The sequence below is a fragment of the Trichomonas vaginalis genome, chromosome VI, assembly GCF_026262505.1.
Source record: "Trichomonas vaginalis G3 chromosome VI, whole genome shotgun sequence".
NCBI lineage: Eukaryota > Parabasalia > Trichomonadida > Trichomonadidae > Trichomonas > Trichomonas vaginalis.
In genome coordinates this window covers 17,534,894-17,548,168 of record NC_067208.1, presented here as the reverse complement: position 1 = coordinate 17,548,168, position 13,275 = coordinate 17,534,894, and the positions used below count along the sequence as shown (strand labels likewise).

The 13,275-nt window shown below is 30.1% G+C and overlaps 5 protein-coding genes and 1 pseudogene across 6 annotated transcripts, besides 4 other annotated features; 2 read left to right on the top strand and 4 right to left on the bottom strand.

Moving 5' to 3' along the window:
• Positions 1-1,015: part of a mobile genetic element that runs on past the window's edge.
• Positions 1,016-1,165: 150 nt separating this feature from the next.
• TVAGG3_0883300 lies at positions 1,166-2,512 on the bottom strand (annotated as a pseudogene). Its single transcript has one exon. A coding segment is annotated over exon 1 (1,347 nt).
• A 363-nt stretch (positions 2,513-2,875) lies between these two features.
• On the top strand, positions 2,876-3,091 carry TVAGG3_0883290 (uncharacterized protein; the record flags this gene model as incomplete). Its single annotated transcript, XM_001316619.1, has 1 exon — positions 2,876-3,091. One exon carries the CDS (start codon positions 2,876-2,878, stop codon positions 3,089-3,091), a length of 216 nt encoding a protein of 71 aa, XP_001316654.1.
• Positions 3,092-4,301: 1,210 nt separating this feature from the next.
• Positions 4,302-4,519: a mobile genetic element.
• Positions 4,520-6,035: 1,516 nt separating this feature from the next.
• Positions 6,036-6,242: a mobile genetic element.
• Positions 6,243-7,251: 1,009 nt separating this feature from the next.
• On the top strand, positions 7,252-8,323 carry TVAGG3_0883260 (3'-phosphoadenosine 5'-phosphosulfate transmembrane transporter protein; the record flags this gene model as incomplete). The annotated part of the gene is made up of 1 exon (XM_001316620.2): positions 7,383-8,273. The coding sequence occupies one exon, from the start codon at positions 7,383-7,385 to the stop codon at positions 8,271-8,273; it is 891 nt and encodes a 296-aa protein (XP_001316655.1).
• Positions 8,324-8,572: 249 nt separating this feature from the next.
• Positions 8,573-9,987, bottom strand: TVAGG3_0883250 (spectrin binding; the record flags this gene model as incomplete). Its single annotated transcript, XM_001316621.1, has 1 exon — positions 8,709-9,977. The coding sequence occupies one exon, from the start codon at positions 9,975-9,977 to the stop codon at positions 8,709-8,711; it is 1,269 nt and encodes a 422-aa protein (XP_001316656.1).
• Positions 9,988-10,049: 62 nt separating this feature from the next.
• Positions 10,050-10,191: a mobile genetic element.
• Positions 10,192-10,535: 344 nt separating this feature from the next.
• On the bottom strand, positions 10,536-11,169 carry TVAGG3_0883230 (vacuolar transport; the record flags this gene model as incomplete). Its single annotated transcript, XM_001316622.2, has 1 exon — positions 10,542-11,147. One exon carries the CDS (start codon positions 11,145-11,147, stop codon positions 10,542-10,544), a length of 606 nt encoding a protein of 201 aa, XP_001316657.1.
• A 459-nt stretch (positions 11,170-11,628) lies between these two features.
• Positions 11,629-12,921, bottom strand: TVAGG3_0883220 (dual specificity protein kinase family; the record flags this gene model as incomplete). The annotated part of the gene is made up of 1 exon (XM_001316623.1): positions 11,629-12,921. One exon carries the CDS (start codon positions 12,919-12,921, stop codon positions 11,629-11,631), a length of 1,293 nt encoding a protein of 430 aa, XP_001316658.1.
• Between the last annotated feature and the right edge of the window lie 354 nt (positions 12,922-13,275).

The window sequence follows — 13,275 nt, the reverse complement described above, 5'->3', positions numbered from 1 at the left end:
AGTAACGAAAACTTCATTTATACCATCAGGTTTTCCATTTGGACCCGTAATGTCTGCTTCGTGTGCTTCCCAATTTGGACCATGACGTTTGGCATATGCTTGAGCTTCTGGTAATGTTAAAACGTTTCTCATTTGTTTAACATCTTTTTGAAGACCAGCAACAATATGAACTAATTCTTTCATTCCATCAGGAACTTTCATAGTTCTATTATATGCACCCTTTTTGTTTGTCCCTTGTTTTAATGGAACCTGTAGAAGATTTGCCATTTCTGTCATGTTTAATTATAAATAAAAAATAAAAATTAATTATAAAAAGTTAATCAAATTTAACACTCCTTTATTTAAATCAACTATTATTTTTCCATGTTCACCTAATTGCTGATATTGTGTGTAAAGTTCATTAATGCTCATTGGTAAATTCACTTGATAAAGCATAACGTTCAACTGTTGACGACTAAACCCACTGAAAATGAAAAGGGTTGATAGATTTGATTTAATGTTTGTGCTTAATGCTTTGAAGTATTGAACAGCCATGAAGAATGAACACTGAATGTGTCGACATTGAGTTAATAACTGATTAAAATATGATTTCTCATTTGTTATTAGTTTTGATTTCACGCATCATCTAGAAAAATGAGTGAATGCAAAAATTCTCTATCAAAATTTGAAATAGAAAGTGTTTCAAATAATTCATCCCGTTGTTTATCAATAATTTTATCCTCTAATCCTTGCTTCTTGATTGTATTATATAATTCTTTATACATTAAAAAGTTTTTTAAATAATCTTCTGCTTCTTCTTGTGATAAATAAATAATTGGAATTTTGATTAAATGCTTTAAAGATTCAAATGTATCATCTGAAGGTGAACCTGAACGGTTGATATAAATTAACACATGTGAATGGGGGAAGTGTTAGCAATAATGATAATTTGTTTTAATATCGTTAATGTTTTACCTTTATTTTGTTTACCAATTGCTGCAGTGATTGAATTTAAGTAACATTCAGAATATGGAATTTTCATTAATTTTTCCTTAGATAGAGCATTTCTATTATCACTCAATGCTTCATTAATCATATCATCTACGTATGTATTATATACTCCTGCTAATTCTTCATAAGGGGTGGATGAATTTAAATCCATTTAATCAAAAATAAATTTATAATTTTAAACATTTCTATTCATCAATATTTCATCATATGAACTTCTATACTGTGGTGGTGTACCTGTTGGATGATATTTCAAACCTTCATCCGGTGTCCATGTCCAATATGTAGTCCTAGTAAACCAAACCTGAGGAGGATTTGTCACCTTTGAACAGTAAGTGTCATTTTACACCCTGAATGATTGGATAAGCTTTCACTTGTACTGTAACTTGTGAGTTGAAAGTTTCTAATCCATCAAAGAATATACCCGCTCCATCACGTTGAACTGGAATAGTGCATAAGAATGAAGTTTGGTCTTTCCATGTTCTAGCTAATGGCGTGCCATCATCTCATTCAGTGGTCTAGTTAATGAGTCCTCGTATTCTTCTGTGCATTCATTCACTCCATCTAAATCAGAAGCTTGAAGCATACGTGTAAAGAATATGTCACCCACTGTGGTCATCGCTTGATCGGGGAAGTTTCTGGAATCTATAGTGACCTGAAGACCTCGAAGCATTGGATTTTCTAAAACTGTTCTTTGCATTGCATTCTTCGGAAATGTTAACACAACATCTGTAACATTATGAAGAGCGTATGAGAAATCTGAGCTGATACCTTCAGGAGTGATGCAACCTCCATTTAGTGAACGAACGTCAATATGTTGAGCTGGAATCATGAATGGATCTTCCTTACTGAATAAACGTGGTATTGCTTTAACTGATTCTTCAATTAAACCGTATCCTGGTGTAATGCATTTATCCTCTAAAACTTCCATCTTTGTGCATGAAATAATAACGTCATCAACTGTTGCGTCAGCAGATGTAGCGGCTAAGCTTGTAATTAATTTGGCAGGAAGTCCGATTTGTTGGAATTTGCGATCATATTTATAAACATGATTCATAATCTTTTCATAATTTTCATCAGTTATCTTTTCATAAACGTAATTTTGTAAATCAGCAACTCTTAACGGGTCAACCTGACAAAATACTAAAGTATCCCTGAAAACATAATATTTAAGAATGATTTCACCAAATGATTTAGGATAATCATCGAACGCCTGAAATGCTAACAAATCATTTACCGGAATAATCATATCAAAAGTGACATCAACTTCTTCATTTGCTTTCTTGAAAACTTCTGAAGGGTCAATATATTTACCACATACTGAGTTATCATATTTTTGAACATTATTATATAACGAATGAACAAACTTTTTAACTTTCCTTTCTGATTTTGGTTTATATGTTGCAAATGCGAAAGATTCACGGGCGCAATCCATTTGAAGATAACCGGCATCACCTCTTTCAGTTTCTACTTCTAATTGTTTAAAGCTTTGATTTGATGATTTGTAACCAACGAATAAACGCATGCATTTAAAAGCGGTATCGCATGTGAAAGCTTTATTTGAAACTAGAGTTGCTTTAACTTTGCGTTTAATATATGTGTCACCTAATTGATTCACATCATGAGCTGGATTTGTAATTCTTAAATGAGTTTGTTTATCATCAAAATATGGAGCATCAGAGTCATAGCATGAACTTTCAAGTTCTCTATAATATCTTCTACCGTCATTCTTTGCGAATATTTCATTTATCTTTTCGAATGAATGAAACACATTTCCATTAATCGGTTTAGTGTTTGGCACCAAATAGTTAGTCGTCATTTATTAATAAATAAAAAATCAAAATTAAAAGATGAAAATGAATTTTTAATTTTAATGAAATAATCAACTATGGCTGCAGGTATATTTAAGAAACTGTGGGATAAAGTAAAAAGAGGAGCGCATAAAGTTTGGGAAACAATGAAGAAAGGAGCAAATTGGATATTTAAGAATAAAGAAGCAATTAGTGACGTTGCTGAATCAATAACACCAAAAGCCGCCCCAATAAGAGAAATATTAAATAAAGGAGAAAAAGTTTATCAAAGACTTCAACCGATACTAAGATAAAAATAATATTTATTTATTTTTCCACTATCTACCTCCTATTTTATTAAGTATTCCTTCAGCAATTCCACCAACTGCGTTACCTGCTTGTGCTCCCATCGCCGGATTACCTGCTTTAGTACCTAATACTCCACCTATGATAGTTCCTGCCGTTTTCGCTACTGGTGCCAAAAAGTTTGCAACGGGTTTAATAATATTTTTATGAACCCAACCTGCAGCTTTCTTAATTCCATCCCATAATTTTTTAAAGAATCCTGCCGCCATTTCTGATTTAATATTAATTAAAAAATATATTTCATCACTTATATTCTAATTTTTATTTAATGATAAATGAAACCAATTTTAAAAATAAATGAAACAGAGGAGGAAGAAATAAATGAAAGTGAAAATGTTCAACAAAAAATAAACGTTGTTAAACCAATTACTGAAATAAAAATTTTTTCATCTGTTGAAGAATTTAATGACTATTATGCTAATAATAAAAAATTATTTGAAGAATTGACAACATGTAAATTGAATAAAATGTTTAAAGTTGATGGATTCAAAATTTCAAAAATAAAGGGGGTGGTTAGTTTGAAATCTATTCCTCAATCAAGAATCACCTCATTAATGAAAATTGATGATTTAACAAAAAGAATAGAAGAGATTGAAGAAAGAATAAATCAAATAATTGATTTCATAAATTCAAATAATCATTAGTTTCTTAAAGTTCAATGTTGATTCTGAGACATAATTTTTAAAGTTTATTTTTTAAAAATTTTTTTATTTTTTTATTTTTTATTTCATTATGGTAGTGAATCTTTTATTCATGAAAATAATTATTTCTAATTTCTTTTACTCGTTTATGAGGTCTTTGATTATGACTCCATTGATTCCATTCAGGATTTAAACAATGTTTAATTAATCGCGGAATATCTGACATCATCTATATATAGCTTCTTTTATAAAAGATGAAATAAATTATTTTAAAATTAATGTTAATTTTTTAATGATTTATAAATAAATATATTTTATTTTTTATTTCATTATGTATGGGCTGAGTGTAAATGTCTTACAATTTTGAAAATTTTTTAAATCTTGATTTATTCAAAAACGTAAGAATAAAAACCGTAAGAATCATACATTTTTTACTTCATATGTTAAAAAAAATGATACAAAATCGCTCGATATTATATGAATTCTTACGTTTACAAAAAAAGTCACACAACCCTTCGGGTCATTATTGATTTTGTAATTTAATCGTCGTCGTTATCGATTTTGTAATTTAATCGTTATCGTCTTTTTCTAAACGTGCATTTTTTGCTTTCGGAGCTATTGAACATACATTGGCCCTTACCAGCAATTGAAAACTATTTTTCATTATCAACAATTACATTACTCCGAGTTATTCATCAATCAATGAAAATCGATATATAGTCCATACTTCAATTTACAATATTGGCAAGTCCAATTTCACTTGGCATATTTAACTCATATAGAAAAACCAGTTGGAATCGGCAAAATTATCTTTAATTCCATACATAAGAAAAAAAAATTATAAAGTTCTTCAATAATAGCAAACTAATAGTTTAAATAGATTTACAAGTATCGCCCATCTACTTTTGATATAATTCACATATTAAATGTAGAAAACTGGTTTAAAATAAATATTTCAAAAGTTCGAAAACGATTTATGAAAAAATAATGTGATGACATTTACTAAATTTGCTCTGTATTAAAGTATCGATGATAGAAAGAGCATATTTTGTAAATATTTCAAAAATATTTAAGGACTTCGACTTTAGCATCACATAAATATGTTATTTTCTATATTAAAACGTAATTTTGGTGGTCTTAGAATAGAAAAATATGCAATATTCGTGGAGATAATGAGGGTTCTTAAACATGTTCTTAAAAATAAATAAAATAATACAAATCTTTATTCAATCTTTTGATATTGTTGGTCCTCTCTTTGTGAAAATACTTAACTTCAAAGAGTATTATGTTTTACCTAGTGATGACCTTAAGTTTGCAAAAACATAATAAAAGTAAAATAAAAAAGATCGGATTTATCACAAAACTTTGAGTATTATAGGATTTAATATATTTTCTTAGTAGATTATATGATTTAGTTTCTTAAAATCTAAAGTATTTCTTGAGGAAAATATAAATTGAAATTCAAAAAGTAAAAAAAATGTAAACAAATCAAATTTTAAATGGACCAAATGTTGATTTTTCATTCGTTTTCTCATTATCGAAAAAAATTTGGAAAGCTAAGAAGTCAATAACAAGTTATATAATACAACAAAACCCACATCGGATATGTTTTCATCAAATAGTCTCCTAGATTTGTTATGAAATTAAAATATCATGATATTTTAAGGGCTTTTGATTTCAATATTAGAATTATTCAGTTATGTCGTGCTAATATCAATTGCTTTATACAATTAATCGTTTACAAGCTGCAAAAATCGAACAATAATTTGACTTTGTAAAAAAAGTGCGTCATTTTTATTCGTTATACTTACAAAATGTAAACATTACGAGAAACATTTACATTTGTAAATGTAACAAGTAAAGTTGTATCGCATAATTTGACTTTGTAAAAAAAGTGCGTCATTTTTATTCGTTATACTTACAAAATGTAAACATTACGAGAAACATTTACATTTGTAAATGTAACAAGTAAATACATCAGATTTAAATTGTAAATGTAGTTTATCTCTCTCATCTCCTTTTTAAAAGGTATTACATACATACGAACGCATGGGTCACTCAATAATTAGCGTGATAATAATTGAGGATAGACTGTAATCGTAATTTTATTTTTGGACTTATATTTCGACATTTTGAAGTCGCTTGAAAGTCTTGCAAATGATTAAATTTGGAAAATTTGACCTAAGTCTGCATTATTTTGATGACTTAAACAATTCTATAAATCTGTTTTCCTAAAAATTTAAAAAGATATAATTTCAATTTCCCTAAATTTATGTAATTCATATATCACCAAAATATTTGGACTGCATTTCGTTTGTCTGCACCTAATTAAAGTCTAAATACCAATTAATTTTGGAGTTGCATTGCTTTTAATGTAAAAATGCACGTTTAGAAAAAGACGATAACGATTAAATTACAAAATCGATAACGACGACGATTAAATTACAAAATCGATAACCTCTCCAACCCTTCAACATATACTACTTATCATCCATTGCAAGTAAAAGAGCTTTGTTAACGGACAACCTAATATTTTTACTATTTATATTTGAAATTTCCAGCGAGAACTAATAAATAAGCTGAAATCAAATCTGCAAAAAATAGTTGTTACTTGGTTTGCTGTTAAACTTTTCAAAAATAAAGTACCAACCATCAGCATATTCATCGAATAAGATAATTTGAATTCTATTGAATATTTTAGATATTTTACAATTATTGTTATATCAATTGATGTAATGATTTTGTGCATCAAATTGATGACAGGTATTCTATTCTTGATTCATTTAAATGAGTTTAATTTTTATCAGATTTTGAATGTTGATTCATAATAAGTGGAATAAAATAACTGACATATCCACACTGTGCATAGATTATATTTAATGACAAATTTACACAATTTTCATTTATTGTGCCTTTTTACAATTTCACCCAAATATGACTTACAAGTTATTCTTTTATTAAAAAAAGGTCAAACCCAAGACAAAGTTTCTATTTCTTTTAATTTACTATTCAAAATATTTTGGAAGAAAAAATCAGTTACGATACCGCGGTGATTAATTTTTACAATTTCATGCAAATATTTTAAATTAATCTAATACTATATTTAGAAACTACTCCAATCTCAAAATATTTGGAAAAAACCGGCAAATCAATCACAAAAAGTTTTGTTTGTTGTTTTTTACAACTTATAGCGTATACAATTTTACACATAATGAGTCGATGATTTAATATTGAGTCACTTTTCTTTTGAAAAGTTCTTCTCATAAAATTAACGAGCTTTTCCTTAATTATTCTATTTTATTATCATAAGTTAAAAAGTAAACATTTGTTCGAGCGTGACGATTAAAATGCATTCAAAATTTTCTTTATTCGATAAGAATGAAAAATACATGATACATGTAATATAATAAAATATTTCTCAATCATGATTTTGTCACTTTTCGGATATTTTTTTTTATCCAACTATATGGAACTTGGGATAAAGTGTCTCAAGATTCCAACTATACATCCACAGATTCTACTCATACTTTGCACCATTGAAATAGTTATAACTTTTGAGGTTTCAAACTATTCCAGGGATGTTCTCATTCAGAAATTTATGATCACCGACTGCCTATTCCTAACATTCATGCAATTGATAGGCAACGTGATACTCACTATACCAACTCTTATCAGATTATTAACAAGACAACAGAAATTACGCGTTGCTTTATTGACTTATTGCATTTTCGCAACTGTCGTAACATTAGCCGTATCTCTTTCACACTATGCTTCGATGAGTCTCAGTCCCTCGACTCAAGTTCTCTTCAAATCGGTTCGTTTAATCCCAGTTATTGTCGGTAGTATTGCGATATTGAAGCAATCTCCACCTACGCCGACCGTTGTTTCAGTGTGCTTCATTGTTTGCGGCCTGGTGGCCCTTGCAATTGGCAATTTCAGCGGCAAAACAAGGTTCGATCGAAATGGAATTGCAGCAATCATGCTTACGTTATGCCTTGATGCTGTATTCTCAAACTTTGCCGAAAAGATGCTTAAGATTGACGGTATCCCTATATTAGAACTCATTTCTGTCTCTTATTTGGTAGGATCTATCATATCTATCGCTTCATCATTCTCTTCTGGAATGTTTCAATCAAATATAGACGCTATACAAAATAATCCTCGCGTAATCATGTACTTGGCCTTATTTTCCATTTTTGCTGCGCTTGGCAATTTGATTTTTTACCTCTTGATAGGAATATTTGGCTGCATTGTTGCAACAATTATTCTATCATTAAGAGGACCAATCGTATCCTTCATCAAATTACCAAAATTTGGTCAATTATATATTTACGCTATTATTCTTATTTCTGTTGGCTTCTCCCTCCTTACTTGTTCACAGAAGGAAGAGAAGGAACCAGATTTTGGCAAATACTCCCAAGATAACCAATTTGAGACTGTGGAAGACTTCAAAATGGTTGAAGAGGATATTTGCGAAGAGGAAGTTTAATTTGTTTTGTATTGTATTGTTTATTTAAATATGTTTTGTATTGTTTTAATTTTTGGACAAATTTTTTTATTTATCAAAATTACAAACTAAGTCTAAATCACTTTTTAATTGTTTTATAGTCAATAGATGATCCAATTAAGCAGAATTGAGAGTAATACAAAGCCATCAAATGCGGATAATCTTACTAATTAAAGTCTTACCTACGCTTTTCTTTCCTTTTGCCAACGAAAGGGTACCAAATATTCAATGCAAACATGGACCCTATCCTCAAAATATCTTAATTATTTTATTAAACAAATTTTGCTTTATTTTGTTTTGTTAAGAAAAAAGACGTCACCATATTCATTTTTTAGTTTCTTTTTTCGTTTTTGAAAAGAAATTTAAAAGTGCAAAAAGGGCCTGCCAATTTTGAATGCAAAAGAATTTTATCTTTATTCAACCTCTATTTCGTAATAAATTCGTAATCTTTTTGTAATTTTCATTTTCATTTTGTTTTTCTTTTGCTAAATCAAGTGGAGTTTTTCCCTGTGCGTTTTTATCATTAAGATTGACATTAATTGAAACTAAATATTCAACAACGTCAAATTGCCCTTTCTTTGCGGCAAAATGAATTGGAGACCATCCATTATTATTTTTTTCTTTTGGATTAGCTCCAATTGAACTAAGATATTTAACAACTTCAAGATGACCATTTTGTGATGCAGCATGAATTGGAGTTACTCCATCATTATCTTTTTCTTTTGTATCAGCTCCAATTGAAATTAAATATTTAACAACTTCAAGATGACCATTTTGTGATGCAGCATGAATTGGAGACCATCCATCATTATCTTTTTCTTTTGGATTAGCTCCAATTGAAATAAGATATTTAACAACTTCAAGATGACCATTTTGTGATGCAAAATGAATTGCTTTAGAGCCATTTAGTTTATATTGGCAATTCTTGTCAAATCCAATTCCAATTAAATATTTTACAATTTCAAGATGTCCATTATATGATGCTATAATTAAACAATTACATTCATCTTTATTAATTGCATCTCTGTCGCAACCTTTTTCAATAAGAGATTTTACTAATTGAAGATCTCCTTTAGAACATGCTGAAAGAAGTGGAGTATTTTCACCCGAATCTTTCTTTTTATCTAAACCAATTTCACATGAAATAGACATTTTCATTTTATCACCATTATCTGAAGCTTGTTTAAGGAAATCGTAAATCGCACCAAAATCTGAGTTCAAATATTTTTCAGAATATAACATTCGTAATTCAGCAAAAAAATTATTATTGGATTCATTAATTTCTTTTTCTAGGTTTGAAATCTTATTCTGGAGTTTTTGATTTTCAGATATGAGATTGTTTTGATTTCTAGAAGTATTTTTTCCGTATTCTTCCAAATATCTTATTACTGTAGGAAGTGAGTTTAGTTTGAGGGCCTGATTGTAACTTTGAAGAACATTGATTGCATCTTCAAATGAAAGAATATTAATATTGCTCTTTTGAACGCATGCACATAGTTTCAGAGAGTTGCAATTTTCTTTAAATTGTGAAATAAGTAATCTGAAGTTTGTTGAAATAGGTTCTGTTTTTGATAAGACTTCCGAAATGGTGTTCACATCAAATATATCAATAAAGTTTCCTTCATCGATATATATTTGAATGTTGTTCGCAATATAGTCTGTGTCGAGGATGATGTTTTCACTCATTTGATTTTTTTTCCACTAATTTTATCACCTCAGGAAAAGGGAAACTCACTTGGCAATAACAAATTTATTCCATTTTTACTTTCATTGAAATGTATTCGCGCACAGTAATATTGAAATTTAAAAGTTTTGGAAATTATCAAATTTAACTACTCCAAACCCAAATATATTCATGGCCTATAATAGGATGAATATCCATATGTATAGTATTTAATATGTATAGTATTTCATTCTTTATTCACCTAGTTAATATGCTTTGTGATGGTTCCATTTTTAAGAGATCACCAATATATATAATATAAGGTGGAAGCTTCAGATTTACAAATTATGATATACTGAAAAATCATTAGCTCGAGGGACGTTTCTTAACATATATCCACCATAGTCAGATACCTTACATTAAGTGCCTATTGGAAGTGCTACAGTAACTTTTGCTAAGCCGAATATTGACAAGAAATTTCAATTTCTTTTCCTAATTCAGAAAAAAATAAGCAAATTATAATCAACTTAAAAGGAGTTGTCATAGTTAGAAATATACATGTAGCATTTTTTTTAAAAAAAATATATTTATTTCGCCATCATAGCAGCAACCTCTGGTTCTGCCTCAAGTTCCTCTGGATCGATCTGCTTGAGTGGAACCTTTGTAGTTCCGGCCTGTCCGTTGATTTCCTGAGCGATCTGGTTGAAGGCAATACGTGTGGCAAGTTCTGGATCTTCGTCATCTTCCTGGACAGCTTCCATTGTAGAATCCATCTGTTCTTCGATCATACCAGCCTTTTGCATTTCACCTTGAAGTTTCATCATTGTAGCGTTAAGCTCTGGGAGCCTGACGAGAGAGTTCAAAGCATGTGTAACTTCGGCAGATTTGGAGAATGCACCGCAAACTTTAACCTGAGCCATCTGAAGGTCAATTTGTCTTTCGATTGACTCTAATTGAGTTCTTGTCTTAAGAATTTTAGATTTTGCTTTCTTTGACTGAACGAGCTCCTTGACAAGTGGTTCAACCATGTCTCCATGGCCTTGCTTCATCATTGTTTTTACTTTATTTTGGATTTTTGTTTCTTCCATCTCAATATGACGCATTTGCTTGTTGAGCTCACGAACCTGACCTCTTAAATCTGATTTCCAGGCCTTTGCTTGCTCCTTTGGATCTACCTTTTTCTTTCCAAACATTTTTTATATCACTTAGAAAATTGCCAACTTCCGGTGAAAAACGAAAACTTTAGTGCGATTATTTACAAATGATCAGGTAACAAATTAGCACAAAAATTAGCAAAAATCGACGTTGCGAATTTGACAATGAATTAGAAATCAACCTTTCAGAAGTTATATCAAAAAATATGCACAGGCACTTGAAGGATAGTATTTTTATGATGTATTTTCGCTCGATTAGAGTGTTTCGATTTTAGTCGCAGTATGATTAAAACATTATGCTGAAATTAAAGCTTGTAAGTAACTTTAGTCAACACATATTATCTTTTTATTACGCTCAAAGGTTCATGAGTCGTAAAATTTAAGAAATTATCTGATGGATAATTTTATTGATTTCTTAATTAGACTAATTTATGAAGTTTTATAATATCCATTCGAAAAAATAGAAAAATATTAAATACTAATGCTTTACAAGCATAATTCAAACAAAACAAATAATATTTTATAAGCCGGATCTATAATCGGCTAAAAATGGATGGTTCATTAATTCTTCTGCGGTATATCTTTCAGATGGCTCCCATTTCAAGCATCCAAGAATCAAATCAATAAATTGAGCGTCAGAAACATTTAATTCAGCTTCCAATGACCTTGATTTAGGTGGTCCAGGGATTCTTACATCTTTATTGTACTGTATCTTCAAGTTCCTTCCATCAAAAAATTTCTTTGTGTAGGAACCTCGATCCAGCATCGATTTTGGCGGTTCCCCGATGGTCTCTATTATCATGGCCAGGAGATCAATCTGGGTATCCGCGTCAAATAAAGGTCTTCCTGTGACTAATTCGCAAAGAACACAGCCAAGCGACCAAATATCGATTTCTCTATCGTACTCAATGCCAAGGACAACTTCCGGAGCTCGGTAAAATCGACTTTGGATATATGTAAACATAATTTCTCCGGAAAAACAGCTGCAACCGAAGTCAATGATCTTAATATTCTTTTTCTGTTCGGTTATAAACATAATATTTTCGGGTTTTATGTCACAATGGACAATATTATGTTTATGCATAAAATCAAGGGCTTTTGCAGATTGATAAGCTACCATTTTGATGATATTCTTACTATAGCCAACAAAATGCCTGGCTTCAAGAACTGTATATGTGTCTTTCCAGAGTAATTCCATTACAATACAAAAGAATTCTCGAAAAGAAAAGGATTCTATGTATCGTATGATTCCTGATGTTGAAGAGTTTTCGCCATCTTGTAGTCTTGAAATGATTTTGTTCTCAAACAAAATTTCATCGTGAACTTTCTTGGTATCTCTTAAAAACTTAATTGCAACAAGTTCTTTCGTTTTGTGGTCAAGACATTTAATAACTGTTCCGAATGAACCTTTGCCTAATACCTCTAATTGTTGATATCTGTAAGCTATGTGGTCATTTGGAACAAAATGAAAGTAATTAGGTGTTGATTTCGGTTGCGGTGTGTTGTGGGGTGGTGCTAATCGAATATAATAGATATCATCATAATGCAAAATTTCGGAATGTTCTCGATCAGTTAATAAAAACGGATATTTTGATAATGCCTCTAGAGGGTTGATGCGTCCTGTGAATATTATTTGCTCCGGAAGCTTTTCTTTCATCTTAGGAACACGAGCAGATTTAACTGGTTTCGTAATTGGAATTGTAATCATTGGATTCAAAGGTGGTAATGGTGGATTGTTGACTTGAACTTTCCTTCTAGGTGGGTGCACTATCATTCCATATTTTGGAACAATAGGCGCTCGCACAGGAAACATTGATTTGAAATTTTCAAAATTCACAACGCACGTTTTTGAATTGATTAATATCGGTTAGCATTCAAAATTATTCACCACTCAGGAAAGAAAAAACTAGAATTATTACTACCATAACATGGAGGTTATATTCTTTGATATATTTAAATTCTATGATTTTCTCAATTAAAATTGATAAGTCAAAATAATTGCCATGTAAAGTTTTTGATTAGCAGAATTATTGACTACTCACTTTCAACTGTTCTCATCTATTATTTGAGCAAATTTAGTCCTATGAACAAATTATATGACAAACGATTTCCAAAACTATGGTTTAAACCTTGTAATACTAGAAATGATTTCCAAAACCATTGGCTA